General features: G+C 42.0%; 1 protein-coding gene across 6 annotated transcripts in view; it reads right to left on the bottom strand.

The window, feature by feature from the left end:
- The window catches only part of ccdc88ab (coiled-coil domain containing 88Ab), a 64,901-nt gene that overhangs the window by 25,920 nt on the left and 20,295 nt on the right, over positions 1-18,686 (bottom strand). For all 6 annotated transcript variants that reach the window (XM_068719061.1, XM_068719032.1, XM_068719054.1 and 3 more), the window contains exons 4-8: positions 12,475-12,544; positions 6,389-6,447; positions 5,619-5,702; positions 5,338-5,478; positions 4,225-4,397 (exon numbers count right to left, since the gene is read on the bottom strand). In XM_068719061.1, the coding sequence (XP_068575162.1) occupies positions 4,225-4,397; positions 5,338-5,478; positions 5,619-5,702; positions 6,389-6,447; positions 12,475-12,544 (527 nt within the window). The remainder of the gene's footprint in view (positions 1-4,224; positions 4,398-5,337; positions 5,479-5,618; positions 5,703-6,388; positions 6,448-12,474; positions 12,545-18,686) is intronic.

The raw sequence follows: 18,686 nt of genomic DNA, 5'->3' as shown, positions 1-18,686 counted from the left end.
TTGAATTCAGCTAATAATAAACAGCCTTCTTCATCACACTCAATAACATAACACACAATGAAAAACAGTGAGGGGAAAGACAGCGATAAAAAAAAAAAAAAAAGTCCTGTGACTACTTCAGGGGTAAACATATGCAAATCTGCCCCTGAGGCTCAAACCCCGCATCTCCTTTTATTCTGGAGAATCCTCAACAGATAAGATCAGAGAAGGAGAGAAGAAAGTTTCACATCTGATTTCGCAAGTGTTGCAAAATATAGAATTAAATGCGTCACTCTTTCACCCTCAATAGTAGGGTCTTTCTGCTATCTCACTCTCCTGTATCCATTTGTTTAAGTGACAGTGAATACGGCAGCCTGACTGTGTGTGTGTGTGTGTGTGTGTGTGTGTGTGTGTGTGTGTGTGTGTGTGTGTGTGTGTGTGAGAGAGTGTGAGTGTGAGTGTGTGTGTGTGTGTAAATTCTCTCGGCTCCTTCCAACCATCGAGGGAGAATGTGTCACGCCGCTTTGAAGGAAAACGACAGCATTCCCGAGCACCGAGCAGCAACACTGAACATCTGATGGCCTATTTGATTACAGCGCTCTGGAGACTCAGGTTGCATCTCAATAAGCAAAAGGCGCCCTTCTTTTCTTCCATGTATCTCCTTCCTTACATAGTTAACGTTATTTTGGAAAGTATGAGTCGACATGCAGGCAGGATTTTCCCTTTACTCAGTTCTCTTTTTGTTTCATTAGTAACCCCCCCCCCCCCCCCCCCCCACACACACACACACACACACACACACACACACACACACACACACACACACACACACACACACACACACACACACACACACACACACACACACACACACACACACACAAAATCACAAACACCTGTCAACCTTAGAATGGCAGATTAGCTCTGGGCTCATATTATGGATGCAGCTGGCTCTGCCGCTTATGTTAATGGTTCAACTCGAGCTGCACAGACACAAACACTTGTATGCACTGCTGTCTTTGAAAAGCCAAGAGACAAAGGCAACCTTTTCCAGGCCGCTCCATGTCGAACTGGTAGTCTTCCTCGCCCTAATCTCAATATTTCCATAACCCTACATCTTGGCCCTATTGAAATGACATATTCAATCAGTCTTTCTTAGAACCAACAGAAATGCATTTTTAATACTTTCAAGTTTTGAAGTTACAACAATAAACGTTGTTACAGGCTATTGATTATTGCCTCGACAGCAAATATATTACTATCACCTGGAAGTGGCTCACTTTTTTTCCACACAAACCACACACACACACACACACACACACACACACACACTCTCTATATATATATATATATATATATATATATATATATATAAACACAGTATTTGTGATAAACATTACCAAACATTTCTTCAACAATACTGTTTAACTATATTAGCATGCCAAGGAACGGGGGGTGTACCGGTACTCGGTAAAGAATATTTATTTTATTTATTTTTTTAAATCAACCCTGACCTTCAGTATTTAATTCTACAATAAACAAATTATGTAGTCAATGAATTAGTCCTGCAGGAACATGGTTAAAGGACGATTACAACACAGCAGGCTTGTTTAAAATCAATCAGTCTTGAATAAAATATACACATTGAGTTTGGTTGTAACCAATTCCAGCATAATGGGACATTCCTGCCTTTTATGTCAATGAGCTGTTTAGGATTTGTTGTAGTTAATGATCTACAGGCATTTAAGTTGTATTGGCTGGTTGACCTCAAACTCAGACAGACTTTACACTAATTACAGTACATGGTTGATGGTTTGACACTGCTACAATTCAGTTAATCAATTCAGTCTGTTTCTTAGCCATTCACTTGTTGTGAAAAGGATATCATGCTTTACATGTTCTTGCAGTTTTGCTTGATTGGTTGGGTTTTGTGATAAATAGTCATATTTCAGATCCAATAAATTCAACTGAATTAATGTGTTTTTAATCTGGATTTTTTGAGGCCAGTCCTAATTGCACATTTACACTCAGCTGCCAGTCTATTAGGTTGATCTAGCTAAAACTAATGCATTCTAATACAACAGTCATGCAATAAATGCTACATCCATGAGGTTGTAGTATAGTTTGTGGTGCTGTTGAACATGTTGCATTGTACAGAGAGATTTAGAAAAAAGACTTCACAAAAGGTAGGATTTATTGCAGAACTGTTGAATAAGACTGCATTAGCTTTAGCTAGGTGAACCTGACAAAACTGAGCGTATGTAATATTTTCAAATATCTCTGACTGTGCTGAGAAAGAAAAACAGGTACAATACATTTAGATTTAAAGCTGGACCTTTAGAGGTAAATGAATGGAAGCAGTACGAAATACACATTTGGCCTGGGAATCGGGTTAACACTCACGCTGAAGAATAGCATCTCCAAATATGACCCTAACGGTGTTTCATACTGTAGGTATAAACTCAGTGTGTGTGTGAGCTTGAACAGGAGGAGGGAAAGCAGCCAGAAAGCAGCAGCTTTGTCTAACATATTAACAAACAGACCACTGTGGGACCACTGAACCATCCATCCCCCCCTGGCTCTAACCCGGTCTCCTTCTGACACACAAACACAACCCTAAATAGTGTACACACACACACACACACAATTCTCCATTTGTATGCAGAGAGACAATATTTGTCTCTGTGCATGCACCCATACACAATAAACACACTCCTCCTCTGCCTGAGAGAAGAAACTGCACCATGTGAGCAGACTACATCAGCGTGGACTGACTTTAAGCCCTTTTTCCTTGTCTGGCCCATCACAACAACAAGTAATACCATGGCAACCAACAAACAAAATAACTCACTGGCTTGTCCGGTGATGTTCTAAAGCCCTATTTAGGTCTACTGAAGAAATCATAATGTAGGCCAAGGATGTATAAGGGAGATGTCTACAGTGATGAATGTCAGACCTTTTCAGCACACGAACAAAGTTAGGCTCAAGGAAAGATGCTTTTCAGTGTTCGCGTGACAAAGCAGAGGGTGACCTGCACTCCATTCTGAGTTACAACCAATTGTTGAAGAACAATAAAGTCAAACAGACAATGCCATGTGTGTGGGCTAAATGCTAAGGAGACAGAAAAAGATCTCCTGCAAACTACAGGGGCAGAATGACTCAGCATTCAAATACGCTCAAAGGCCTTTTTACAAATCATTAGGATCGCTAGGAGATCAAATGAGCGAGATAACTTGTTTAAATATGTTTTTCAACGTGCTAAGGTGATGAACATTCTTCTACACTGGAAGTCAGATCCACTCAAGCGTGCAAATGATTCCCTTGAAGTAGGAACGACGCGTTATCTGACATGACACAGCCATTGAAATCTAATCCACGATTAGTTTTAGTGGGGATTTTAATTTTGAAAACAAAGGAAGATAGAGTGAAGTACACAATACCTCAGGTTCTGTCAAAGCACTCAGTCACAAAACAGACCTGAGGCCAGCCAGTCTGATAAAAATGTTTGTGTAACATTTAAATACTTCCCCTTGTCAGAAGGTGCTCCCTTTCTTCTGACTGTTCTGTGTTGACCATTAAGCCTTTGTCTGGCAAGGGATTATAGCACTTTAAAAAGGAAGCTCTATTATTCATAGGCAGAATTTAAAAGGCCTCAATAAGGTTTATGCATGTGTGTGTGTGTGTGTGTGTGTGTGTGTGTGTGTGTGTGTGTGTGTGTGTGTGTGTGTGTGTGTGTGTGTGTGTGTGGTGCAGTATGACATCATAACAGCCTGGTCTTATGTGAGTAATGGAGATGTAGGGAGGAAATGAACCGCTGGTCTCTATGACTCTTCCTCTCTTCATAGTCACAGTCTTAAAGCATCCTGTTTGAGGCTCGGATGAAGTCATTAAAACTACCAATAACAATTAGGAGAATACACTCATAGTGCACTCCCGTCAGGAATGTGATGAAGAATTACATCCTGCTTAAATTATAGCCTTTCCATGACCTAAAACTTTTAGAACTTCCTGATTTGTCAGTATTGTTTAGTTAGAGGATGTAACCAGTCAGGTCTCCAAACAGATGGTAAATAAATGGTAAATAGTTAGGGTCTAATTCCAGCAAGTTACCCTTTTGTATGTAGGTCTTGAGTTTGTCTCTGGCTAATTTTGGAGGTATAGTTCCTGTTTTTCTACATTCGATCACCTTTGCCCAATTTCAGTATTTTTTTTTTTACATCTAGCTGATAAAGCCGTGGCACTCACAGTTCCTGTCGAAGGCGTCTGATCTTGGCCTTGGCATCAGCCAACTCCACAGAGAGGTGCTGACGGCTTTCGGTCCTCCTCATGCTGGGAGAGTCACCGGGAGACTGGGTGGGATAGGGAGCCAGTGGAGACAGCTGCACACAGTCTCTCTCCTGGGTCAACTCCACTATAGTCTGCAGGGAAAGAATGGACAGGTAGTGAGATTTCTAGCTGCGTAGATGAGCACAAGAGTGCGTTAATAGAAGTCAGTTTTGACTTCTCAAAACCAGACTCAATAAGAGAACATACTACAAATAGTGTTAAAACAGAAATGTAATTTCTCATTTGGATTTAGGGGAACTAAGCAGCGTTGCCATTTCCTGCAACGGCAGCAGTTAGAAGTAGAATTCAACAATTGGACTAGCATTGACAACAAACCCAAGCACCCCGACTACCCAAAACCAGAACATAGGCAATAGGGCAAAAAGTACACCAAAAGCCCCACACACGGCCAATTTTGATCTATTGCCCCAGAAAGGAAATGGGATTTTAATTGAGAGCGGCTGGACTACACAGTGATAATCTGGAGGCTATTAGAGCCCCCGACACACGCACAAAAACACACACACAAAGATCGGCTATCATCTGCACCCTATGGGTTGGAAACTCATTTTATGACGCACACTGTATACTCAAAGTAAAAAGCACACACACACACACACACACACACACACACACACACACACACACACACACACACACACACACACACACACACACACACACACACACACACACACACACACACACACACACACACACACCATCCACGAGACAGTTAACAGTTTCAACCCTTCCTTCCTGAGGCTGCTCTTTTGTGGTAACGTTTAAAAAAAGGGAAAAGTTTCCACATCACCCTGACTAGAAATAGCCCATCATTTTCATTATCAAAGTTCTGTTCGAAGAACTGTAACAAACCCACCGCACAAAACCTCCCCCCACACATAGAAAGAGAATATACAAACACACACTTCACTAGCTTCCTGCCTTGTCTATTGTACCTGTTTATTGCTGAGGTTGCTTTATTGATAAAAGGAATAATAAAGCTACACACAAACACACATATGTTATTACCTCCAGCTGTGTGTCCCTGTCATCCACCAGGCGTTTGAGGTGGAAAGCCAGGTTTCTGGAGAGGCTGTCCAGGTCCTCGGAAGGCATTTCCCCACTTTCCAACCACTGCAGGTCCACCACGTTCTCCTGATTATGAGTCACCTACAACCACAAACATCACATCATCGATAACATTAAGATTCAATCCTCTGTTGTCGAGAAGATGAATTCATGAGACTTTGTCAAGGAGTTGAAATATCTTCATTGTCTCCATGCTTTTGTTTTCTATGGAGGAGAAATACCTCTTGGATGTGGGATGCTATGGAAGCTTTGGTGTCAAAGTCCAGAGTCTGGATACACTCAATGTACTCTTCCTTCTTCTCGCACTGTAAACAGAGGTGGGAGGTGGAAGAAGAGAAGAAGAAAGACATTGATAATGTTACAGTGTAAGGTGGGTCAGGGGCCAACTGGAGGTTAGGGGAGCGACATTGCAGATACGTGACAGACACTGATGATCAGATATATATTTCCAGGAACTTGTATTTAGGAACAAAGTCTTCAAACGTGACTTTATCTTCTGGATCAGACAAATTTTCCTCTCTCGTTGGTAGAAGATGAGAACAAAACTCAGCACTACAGACGTAAGCTCTTGTTCGCTGTGTGTTAATTCTTACTCAGCATCAGGTCTTTAATGTAAGCTTGAAGTAGACAGAATTTTAAGCCAGAGTAACACGCATGAATGCAACTGTAGTGTCTTTTTGCTAAAACAATAGAGCTTGTGAAAGGTCTGTGCCCTTGTCTGAATGCAATGAGAGATGAATAGGGCTTTGTCTCAAGACAGGAAAGACATTTTTACAAAGCATTAGCTGTACAAAAGGGAGTAAAAGGCTGTTATCAAGGAAGGGTGAATCAAATGGAGACTGGCTTTGAAGTTAAGGTACCAGAGCACAATTACTGCCTTCATAACTCCCTAAATGAACCCCACCAGAGGTTAAACCGCACCAGAGTTTGATTAAAATGGACTAAATGTTGGCTTTTGAAAGCACTTTGGTGGACTAAACTGCGCTCTTACCTGGACAGCACAGCCTAGTAGCAGCAGCAACAGTTTCTTCATCTCCTCCAGACCTTGCTCTAAAGAAGAAGAAAAAAAACACAAAAAGACAACAAACCGTTAAATCTGTCTCGTTTCCATTTTGTCTTGTCTGACATTCTGTTGAACCAGCTTTTGTGGTTTCATAAGGAGCAGCCTAACAACACACAGAGGTTAGTGAACAAATTATGTTGATAGATGTTTTATTGATAGCGATCAGAAACATTGCCTCAAGCATGTCACCTCAAAGATGAGAGATCTGGTGATAGATGGAGGGTGTTAACGGACATGATTGCGTTTGTAAAAGCCTTTCTTTAAAACGAAGTCCTATAAAGTGCTTTGTAATAAAACAGTCATTGTTTTCAATTAGAGCTCTAACATTATCTAGGTTATAGCAGGTGTTTCCTAGACAGATGGGGTCTTACTCATCTGCCTGCTCTGGCACAATGTATTTTCCTAAAAAAAACAAATCAAGATTCAGCTTGGAAAAATCATCCATATATATCCTCACATTTACTTGGACACACCCATTAACTGAATTCTTGGTTTGTTCCAATTCCCCCCTAATAAAAGCCCCTTCTCTAGTAACAGAACCACAATGTAGATCGCTGACAGGATGAACTTCCAGTCCTCTTCCACAAGTCAGGACATAGTGTCAGAAACGGCTGAAACCCACAAACAGCTGCCAGCATGCTCAACAGGCCTGAGCTCATCTGAGGGATTTGCTCCTGAACAACAGTAAACCAGGTGGTGCCTGTGTGTGTTACACTGACTAAGTGGTATGGTATACATGCAAGTTGTGAGTCTATGTTGATACCATGACTCTGCGTTTCCCCTTTTTAGAGCACGGCATTTGTGTGTGTGTGTGTGTGTGTGTGTGTGTGTGTGTGTGTGTGTGTGTGTGTGTGTATGATAAGCTAGCTCATCATGTGGCCCAGGGGGTAGTGAGTGCTAACACTGTCTGGCTCTAATAATAATAAATCCAGATTAGTGACAGCATGGTTTTTGTGTAGGGTGGTCTGTTTGCCGCTCAGTTTAATGGGCCAATCATCAGCTAAATGGCAGACATACAGGAAGTCAATTATTATCTATGAGTTTACAATTTGTGGGACTTTCCAAATGATTTAAAATGAAAGTCAAATCGGATGGATAAAGCTACCTCTCAACATTATCGCAAACGCTGGAGAAAGGAGTCAGATTGTTTGTGTAAAGCAGCAATTTAGAGAGCGGCAAACAGACGACCAAGCAGTTCCTTTGGGAAAACTCAGTATTCCAAAACAGGAGGATTCTGTAAAGTTGAAGGATAGATTCTCTGACTACCAAGTAAATCTCCATCCTCTCATTCTTCTTGAATCAACTGAGAAACACAAGTCAATGTGTTATTGAGCAATCTAGACCTTCATGTGGTCATCAAGTGACACGTTAAATGATCATCTCTTAAATGTGAGACCAATATTATACTCATGACAATTAATCCTTGATCATAGGCGCAAGCCAGCAGTTTAAAAAGGACAAACTATCACTGATAAGAGAAAGAAAGCTGCTGCGCTGCTCTCTGGACTTAAACTTTGTACTTTTGTTCCAGTCGGTGATGTCAGAGCGGGTTGTTTTGTATTACAGCTGGTGGAAAACTAAAGCTATGCAGCAACCTTTTCCCCCATGTAGGTTACTTCACTGTTGATTTACCCATTAAGACTGGATAATGTTTGGATGTGTCCATCGTGGAATTACAGCTGTAATTACATTTGTTCTGTACTGTAGCCAAATAAAGAAGGTGAATTTTGCTTTTCTATGTCTAAGGGGAACTTTCCAGCTTTGGGTCAACATATTACAAAGAAAACATGCACTAGTTTGTACAGGTATTGGCGTTAATATACTCCAAGAGAAGAGCTCGTCAGATGGTTGAACAGCATCTGTCATGCATGATGTCACTCCTGCTGCAGCCATAACTAACTTGATTAAATAACTGCGACTGCAGAGGACCGATTGTACCAAGTAGCACCCAGACACAAATGACACGGCTTTATGGGTGTTAACTGGGACACTGATGGAAAAGCTCAAAGGAAGACTCCAGCTTCTTGCCATCTATCCACTTTGGAAAAACCTCATTTCCATTCCTGCTATTATGGTAGTGTGCTATCAGTCAAGAGGATGTCACCGTTTTATGCTTAGTCAGTACTTGAAAACTCGTAATCAGCACCTGCATTCGGGATAAGAGAAGAAATATTCGGCATTTGAAGAGAATAAGAGCAAATTTGGGCCTAGAAGGATGACGATAGATAAAACTTAATTCTCAAAGCTGCGGGGCTTAACGGTGCACTATTAGAGCTGTAGGAACCTATTCTCGTCTGGAATGGATTTAGCTCAGCAAATCTACTGAAGCAACATAGGAAAGATAAGGACCCTCATAGGATAAATAATTTATACAGCTAGAGAGGGGGAACAAGAGGGAGAAATCGTAAGAGGGAGAGATGAAAGCAAAGGAGACAAAAGAGGGAAAGAACCACAGAGCACAAGCAACACAAACACATGGGAGGGATGTAGAAATAGAGACACCCAGAGAGAGGAAGAGAGCAGGAGGGAGGCAAAGAGGCAAGGTTGAAAATAGAAAAGAGAAATCTCCCTCTAGCAGCAGCTTCAAGGAGCACTGCCATCTCTCTTCTAGCCTCCTCTTTTCTCCCTCCCTCTTTTACTCACTTCATCCATCCATTTATTCTCTGCAACACCCATCCACCCATCCTTCCTTCCTTCCTTCAACATTGTTACAAATCATCTGTGCCTCCCAAGTGTTTGCATTCACTCGTCTAGGCTTTCTTTTTCGCCTCCTCTCCTTCCTCCCTGCTTTATCCTCCGAGCAGGAGCCAAGAGGTCAGACGGACAGTGACTAACCCTTCTTCCTGCAACGCCATTGTTAATCTGTGTGTGAGGATGTGGGTGAATAAGAGGAGGAAAGAAGAGTGGCTGCCTACATGTGCAATCAATTGCTACAACCCTCTCTTCTGCCATGATGAATAGAGTCATTCAGGACCCGATGACTTGCAGTTCAGTGGTGAAACTGGTACAAGCAATCTGATATTGCTTTGACAGCCTGCCAGAGTATATTCAGCCCATCTCACTGGAGCAGAGGATGGAGTTGGCTGAACCTTATTTTCAGATTATTTCAGGGGCATATGTGTTTTATAAGACACGATAGCGTGTCAAGTGACATAAGCAACAATGTCAGAACAACCCAGTCTGCTTTTACGCCAAGCAAATGATAAAATACAAAAATGCATATTGGTCAAATTGGTATTTTCTTCTGTTTATCTTCACTACCCCATTCTCATGACTTTCAAAGGCAATCCATCTTCTCAGTCGTAAACACACACAAAAACAATTCAGTCTATTCTATTCTTTTCTATGGAGACACGAGACACCACAGCACTGTGAAAACAGACTGCATAAACACACCAAACACTCGCCTAGACACATGGAACACTGTTTCAGTCCAGGAAAGAAAAAAAAAAAAAGAAAAAAATCAGGCCTGCTATTTTTGCTGGAAAAGTTACTCCTTTGAGCACACACACACACACACACACACATAACCGTCAAGCCCCTCGGTCAATGCTTTCTGTCAGCTGTCAACAGCTGTCTATCCTGTTGTTGCTACTGTTAAAAAGGGTTCTGCTCAGTGGGAGGAGCTTTCAGCTACAACCATGTTTTTGATCCATCCATGTTTGGCCATATTTATGCTTGAAGTAGCGGAGAGAGGATAAGATGGTTTTGTAGTCAATCGCTGCAGACTGAATTCATGAAATGACGAAAACATAAATGACTGCAAGTGACATGAGTGAAGCAGCACCAGACATTTTGGGTTGACAGAGAAACCAAACATATTTTGAGGGGAAATACTTAAGTTTTCAGAAGATCAGTCCAGATCACTGCTGAAAACTCACAGGCTTTAAGATAGAATAAACAAAGGATGCACTGTGTGTGTGTGTGTGTGTGTGTATGCGCATACGTGCTGAACACAACATGCATGCACAAGGTTAGTGTGCGTCCGTGCATCTCACTGTATGTGCATATACAAGGCAGACTAAGGTAAATCAGAGCCTGGGGGTACTACAGTGCATTTCCACTGTTCACAGGTTTGAACACACCCCTCCCCCACCCACCCACCGACTGAACACAAGTGCACGCACTCACACAGACGCAGAGTCGTCCCCTGCCCCCTAATGAGAGCATAATAAAAGCCACATGGCCAATGACTTTCAGCTGGCAGACGCTGAGCCGGAGAGTCAGACTCCACAGCCACCGCTGGTCTGACTGACTGACTGATTATCTGACAAGCTAGAGGGTAAAGGGCAAAAGAAACCCGGAGGAATGCTTTCTGTCTGCTCCGGTCCACTTGCTCGGCGCTGCCCTCCGCTCTCGTCTGCGTTAGGTCGACTTTAGTATTCACTGAAGTCATTTATAAGGCTGCAGATCGGGTTTTTAAAAAGGTGTTGATCTTCAGAAATGTACTGCTGTTCAATTCAAACAGTTGTCATTATTTTGGGAGTTCTGTTCATGAAGAATCATGCTTGGCTTCGCAATAATGACTTATAATAACACAAACATACTTAAAAATACTTGTGAAAACGTGTTTCTTTTGCAGGGCAGATGTTTTACCTCTAAGGGGAATTAACAACCAAGTCATCCTTGCATGAAAAAGAATCGCAGGCAAACACAGCGACGCACATCTATGCGCGTGTGTACTCACTGCGACCTCTTATTGTCCGTTTATTTACCCTTCATGCCTGTGGGGGCGTTTGAAAATTAACAAAAGGCAACTGTGACCATTGAAAAGCAATGAAAACCCCCAAAATAACAGCAATGGCGTTAATGAAAGTGTGACAAAAGCAGCCGAGGGAGGACGGGGATTTTAGAAGCCATTTCATCTGCTTAAAAAAAAAAAAAACAGGTACGAAAATCCTTCAACATGCTTCGTCAGCTGAGCCTGGAAAACAATTCACTTTATAGAGCTGATGATTACATTTGCAGAGATGTACACAAAGGCTACGGAGCTTTGTGTGGACACACTTTTCCAAAAAGTAAAAAAGTAAATGGTTTTAGCTAAAGTTTTCCAGTGCGGGCTATTGTGCCTGTTACTGATCCAATCAGACTGGGAGCTTTTTTTCCATCACATAGTTCTCCTTTAATCCACACAATCCTGTTACTTTCACAGCGACCTAAAACGATGGCCTGCTACTAGTTATCTTATCTCATCTCTTAGCTCACAGGCTCCATCGGGGTCACATTGGGATATCAAGTAGCAGTTGGGGCTGCAGAGGTCAAGCTGCTCAAACATGTTTTCATGAAACACAAACGCTTGACACTGCGCTACTGTTGCGTCGAGGCCGCTCAGGCATATCAAATGTCTGTGTTCAGCAGGTCGAAGCTTTTACTGCGAAGCGGTTAAATTAATTTAACACGTCAGGTGGTAGAAGTACACAGAGTTAGCCTGCCTTCTCGTATCGGTCTTCATTAAACCAGGGCAAAGTGTTAGGTTGTGGTTTGACTAATGGCACAAGTATAATTATGAAACCAACCCATTAATCTGTCCATTCCCCATCACCTCACCCACAACACAATCAGCACTGTTCACTAACCTCTGTGAAGTCTCTTCTAATTCTGCCATCAAGTCCATTATTTAATTAGCGTGGGTTATGAATGGCAGTCCAATAGACAGCTCATTATCGAGTTAATGGAGAAACAAAGAAAGGAAGTGGCTGGAAAATGAAATCTACATCCAGAGAGAAAGTCACTTGAATGCTCAAAGCAATGGATAATTAAAAGAGGTCTATTGTTGCAATTTTGCTGATGTCTTATTAGAATGCATGTGTGCTCCTTGTGATCTGCACACATGCTTGCTGCTCAAGTGATTCAACTAGAGGAATGTCTTAAAGCAGATATGAATATTATTTTTGGTTTTCTTATGTTTAGAGGCCAAGAGCACTCAAATTAAAACCGGTACAGCATTGGTCGAGGTATTAGGGTATTAGTCTGCATAATACGGTGGTTGTATTGTTTCACACACTGACACTTACCAGACAGAGGGTTGCGGCCCAGAACCAGCACGTTTGGTAAAGGCATCATCACCAGCTGCTGGAGGGTCTCCTGTTACACAAAGAAATAAAAAGGAGGTCAGGAAGAGAGATCAATATGTAGCATTTTAAAAGAATTACAGATGTGAAAATGGAGAGATACAATTTGCTCGACCCTAACCTATCTCAAATAACTTGATCTAATTATTCTTATTAACATGAGGAGTTTGTAAGTGTTGGATTGACACTTAGAGTACGTTATAGTTTGTGTTTGACTGTTGAAATAATTGCATTTCCATTAATGTTAGTCCAAATAAAAGCTCAATAATTCAGCTTTTCACATGTAGACTTGTAAGCCAAGAGAGCCGAGGTTATTCTGCACGTCGCCATTTGAGACAAGTTCCGGCACTAGAGTAAAAATATACAACACTATAACGACAATCCTCAGGGCTTTGACAGTTTGAAATGCTGCACGTATTTAACTGTAAAATCATCTCCAATCAAAGACAGTAATGGTGAGTGGCAAGTCTGGGGTTTAAGTTTAAACAGTGTTACACTGTTGGCGAGGTCTAGACTTCAAAACGATTACCAAGACATCCAAGGGGACAGCAAAATCACCAGTATTAATCCCCTATAGTGGACAGAGTGACTGTGTGTGTGACTGTGTGTGTGTGTGTGTGTGTGTGTGTGTGTGTGTGTGTGTGTGACATGATGCAAGTGACAGCGGTATTTATGTCGGTTAAATTGCTGGTGCGGGTTGTGCCGCAGGGCCGCCTCCATTCACATGTCAATCATGTAACCCAAAATGAAACTTTGAGCTGCAGTTTACGGCACCCATGCAGACACACACACACACACACACCGCCGTGTACGATGGCGCTACATTATAAAATTGTCGATGGAGGCGATCACTCATCAACAGCCTAGGAAAATATGTTTGCAGTCGTGACCTTTAGAGCAGTACAAACAAAGTCCAAACCTCCGTCGTATTGAAAAGAAAGGCTGGTTTCTTTAAGGACATGAAGGTCACCTAACTTCAATATTTCATGGCTGCTCTTCGCCATCAGGTGGACAGAACTCATTAGACCCCACACTTCTATGCAGGTTACTGCTGATGTCTTGACAAAAAGGCTTATATAAGTACGGGGTGTTGGAGAAGCCCCCCCCCCCCTCTACTGCCATAACCATCTGCTCTATACATATTGCATTACCTCATCGTGGAGGTAAATCTGACATCATTTGGTGGTTTTGAATGGTTAAAAATAGAGCCACAACTGTGATTCTTTTGAGAATGATTGAAAGCAGCTACCAGCTAAGTCGACAGAGCGAATTAAATCAAAACTGTATACCTAAAATATCTTCTACACATTTGAACTACCGTACTTAAGATATTTTTTACTGACATGGACTTTTCTACAAACAATACATCTTTTTCTAATCTGTACCTTAAAATAATGAAGGTTGACGAGCCCCTAACATGATATTTACAACCATATAGTCAATATTACCATATTCATGTACAACAATAAAGAAAGAAATTCTAATAATATAAATTGCAAGCTCCTTGGCGATGGTTTTAATAAAATTGTTACATTTGCTCTCTATTCTTCCAAGGTTTTTTTCAACACCATGTTTCAGTTCCTCTTTACTCCCATAAAACTGTGTTTGTACATAATGTGCTTGTTGTTTGAAGAACCTAAATGTGTCATCGGTTCCTCACATCCAGGCAAATGTATTTAAATACAGTTGCAGACCCAACTTCAGATTTATCCTCCTTATCGAGGCTTGCAGCAGAGGTGACTGACACCTGTGGTCGTCTGAACCTTTGTTGGCTGCTTGATTTGACGCAGAGACAGAAAACCACTGGTTTATAGAGGAAGATGTGAAGAATGGGGGGGGGGGAGAGAGAGATTTCCAGTACATCACTCACATCTGGTTTCATGCAGATAGTACAGAGCGACAAATAAAAAGGAACTGCTACAAGATGTTGCGTATCATACTGTAAGTCTTAGTTGTGTATTTTTGCCCAGGTTTAGCAGTTAACTCGTGAAGTGGAATCCATGAAATGTGTGGTAAAAGAAAAAACACAGTCATTACCACATTTCCATTTGAGCGAACAGGTGAATGAATGTATTCTCACATTAAAAAAAATAATTGTCTGTATTCAGAAGAAGCTTCTATGGCCTGAGGTGAAGATCAAAGTTTGGGCTGCACTGATCGTCAGTCACAGTTATTAAATTAGGAGCATGGTTGTCACGTTTTCTCTGTCATGGTGATATCAGCGCTGACCCCATTTGCCCCGGCCGTCCCTCTCTGTTTACACTGGTGAATAGGTCATGCAGGGTCATCGACAAAAAAAAAAAAAAAAAGCAAGCCATTTTCAAACCAAGAGAACATAAATTATATGCGATTAAGATCTTCTAGAGTGAATTACCGGTATCTTGGTCTTGTAAATAGACTCAGCCTTTAATCATCTGTTCTACCAGTAAAGCAAAAACTTACCAAATGTTTTAGAAATGCATCGACAAATACAGAAAATAATTCATCAAATCTGATATTATACGGTGACCCTGACTCTAATGATGAGTCATACTGTATCAGGCAGTTCCCGTCAGGAACGACGAAACGCTGTTTTTGTCTGATGACTGAGACAGATTGACTCAACGAGCGTCAGACAGAATGATCAGCGGAGCTCAGACGGCCACAGTTGGTGTCTGACAGAGCAGCATTTGGTGTGCCTGGAAGCCAACCCACCATGTAGAACTCATGACAGCCGCTTTGGGCGGAATCAGCCGAGACTATAAAAAAAACGGCAAAGAAACCAAAATCTGCTTCATCAAAAGGAAACTGTGGAGCCTGGAGTCACCCTCATATCTAAGGTTTTAGAAATTCTCCCTAGTTGTGTTTTTAAATCAATTTCAAAATCAAAGAGTTACAGAAAATGATGAGTCACCACAGAGAAGAAACACAATCACACACACACTCCTTCTCCACAACCACCTGCCCCACTACGAATCACCGCTTCCCATCAACACATGCCCCCGCCCCCCCCCCCCCCCCCTCCCCTTCAATGGCAGCATGTGTTTGCTGTGCAAGCATGACATTTCAGGCCAGGCTTTTATTTTCCTGTTATTCTTTTTCTCTTCAGATTACCACCGAAATATTCACACTCACTTTATCACAACAAGTTCCCACTGCTAAGTAAAGAATTTCTCTTTTACTGAACACAAAGACAAGGCGAAAATTACATTAAGGCATTAACTGTGCAGTCATTGTTCGGTATCTGACTTTAGAACAGTAAAATGACAGATTGTAGCATTATAGAAATAATGCAGACTAGATTAGTCATAGATGTTCAGAGTGCGAACATCACTGTGTCTTTCCCACCTAATGTGCACAGAGCACTTGTGCAGCAAAATGTCTATGTTGTATACCATACGGAGAGGAATATTTAACCACTAGTTACAAACTATAACGCTCCGACTGCTTAAGGAGCTAAAGCTATAAGGAAATAGCTCTCGCTTTGGATTGGTTTTATTGGTAATCACTTTGTTTTGGTGGTGCTATTGGATGGATGCACTACTAATACAACACCGGAAGTATTTTGCCAGTCAAATAGTGCATGTACATAAAGGGCTGCATTTCTGAAAGATAGTGGGTTATAACATGCTTTGAGGATTAGCTGCAGGCTAATAAAGCTAAACTACAGTAGACTAATATGCCTCTTGGATTAGCTGGCGAGGGCTTAGCTCTCATACATAAAACATGGACACTGCAGGAGGGAGACCAGCCAGCACACTGATCATGTCATGGTGATGTGCTACAAACACCGACAGGCATGCAAGCGTGCGCACACGCACACGCACACGCACACACACACACACACACACACACACACACACACACACACACACACACACACAGCTTTCAAATGGAAAGCCTGACTGTAGCTGTGGCAGCAGAAACGTCCTTGGCTCAGCCACCATGTCACTATCTAACCATATCCAATTCACACATGGGGTAGAGGGAAGAGTCAGTCATTTATAGTTTAAAGAAGAAAAAAAACATTCACATAGTGAGGAGGAGTGAGTGATGATGGAGAATAAATGAGAAATGGAGTGGGAAGATGAAGACGGAGAGAAAGAGAGAGAGATGCAGCTTTGATTCCGACACTTCTTACTCCAGGCACGCAACGCTGAGCTGCCTCCTCTTCTCACCATCTCTCCCCCCCCCATCCCCCTACCCCGACTCTATATTGCTGTATTATTGATTCCAGCAGGATTCGCAGCTCCACTTCCATCCCACGGAGACATTTAGACAGACTGATGGAATGAGGCGTTGGTTAAAGGAGAGCTTGTCGAACACAATGGGATTCGCTCATTCAATAGATTTTGCGAAAAGAGATGTGGTATTGGGCACGTGCCTTTATGTTCATGTGAGCAGCTCAATGCAGTCTTCAAATTAGCTCTGCAGGTCTGTTGATTGATCTGCCTCATCCTACCAGGGCTGTTCCAACATTACCTCTGGAAATGAAATCCCCGACATCCTCAAATCAAACTTAGAAAAAGATGTACTGAAGAATATTGTTTTAAAAGAGCATTATGACGCAGACATACAAAACCTAAATGATTTGGAGGTCTGCATCCTGCTCTATTGTCTTAAGCTAGATGTGGGCTGAATGGAGGTCTGCTGACAATTGAGATAATATTCTGCTGATCCATCAGTTTGGTAGATGACGGAAACACACACACACACACACACACACACACACACAGCTGCAAATGCAATACATGCCCGGAGGTGCCAAGATAAATAGTGCATGTGCTCTTACAGTAGGAAGGTGTGTAAGCTTGTGTTAAAGTGGTGTCAGTGGAAAGGTTACAAGGCTGCTGTGTTTCTGTCACACAGGAGCCCTGTCTGTTAAACTAGTCCTCCCCAACACACACACACACACACACACACACACACACACACACACACACACACACACATACACACACACACACACACACACACACACACACACACACACATCCACCCAAGCACAACTTCCGCAGTGGCACAGATTTAATAGGGGACTAATTGTACTGCCACTCTGTGTGTGTGTGTGTGTGTGTGTGTGTGTGTGTGTGTGTGTGTGTGTGTGTGTGTGTGTACAAATGATGCCTGAACCCTGAATCACACCCATTCTGCAGACATGGAGTGTTACCATAGAAACGAGGAGATGGGTTTATTCTCCCCATGCTAGGGAGTCTGACACACATGTACAAACGTGCACAAGCACGCACACACACACACACACACACACACACACACACACACACACACACACACACACACACACACACACACACACACTCCCCTGGGTAAGGCACTGCGGACTTCCCTCCTGCTGAAAAACTGCAGAGATTATGAACTTGAAAAGGTTATTACCACCAACAATGGGAAGGAGAGTTCTTCCTCTTTCTCTCACACAACACACACCACTTAACACCTGATATCACTATACAGCCCCATGAACCGAATCACTGCAAGGAAAGCTTGTCCTGCTGTTCAGCACTATAAAAGACCCATAAGAACACAAAAGGAGATTTGCGCACTGCGGTTCAATATCCCTCCAGTAGTCTATTGGATAGATGACGAAAGGCTTTCTTCTGAAACTCGTTACTTTATCTGAGGAAAACAAAATGGTCTTAATAATGGTCGTCTATGGATGTGAGCTGGACAAATTAGGTCTTAATCAACAAGGGAAACTCATAATGTGTGCAAAGCTAGACTACTCTGGATTTCTTTAAATCTAGAGTTTGTAATAATGGGTGCAAATAAGGCTAAAACTATTTTCTTTTAAAGAGAAGCCTGAATGACAATGTCAAATATCCTCAAACAGGAAAGTAGATATTTAATTACCTGCTAACTAACAAAATAACAGAAGAGCTCTCTTAACTTGAAAAACAATGAATAATGGAGAATTAAGAATGACCCTGTGAAAGTAATTCTATTAGTCATCACACAGTTCCTGGCTATGTGCAAATGTGATGAATAAAGAAGTGAAATAAAGCTAATTGTTGAACTACTAATTAATTAAATGAGACCTGACAACAGTTGCTCTTGGCTCAACAGTGGACTCCAGTGAAAAGGACAGCAGTCGGGGTCTCCTGTGGGCCAGATGGACGGATCATCTCTTACATGAGGAGGAGGAGGAGGAGGAGGAGGAG

This window comes from Cebidichthys violaceus, unplaced genomic scaffold (assembly GCF_023349555.1).
Source record: "Cebidichthys violaceus isolate CVI_PGR_0920_01 unplaced genomic scaffold, fCebVio1.0.p SCAF_10, whole genome shotgun sequence".
In the NCBI taxonomy this organism is placed as follows: domain Eukaryota; kingdom Metazoa; phylum Chordata; class Actinopteri; order Perciformes; family Stichaeidae; genus Cebidichthys; species Cebidichthys violaceus.
The sequence above is the reverse complement of the archived record's forward strand: the minus strand, read 5'-3'. Positions and strand labels throughout refer to the sequence as shown.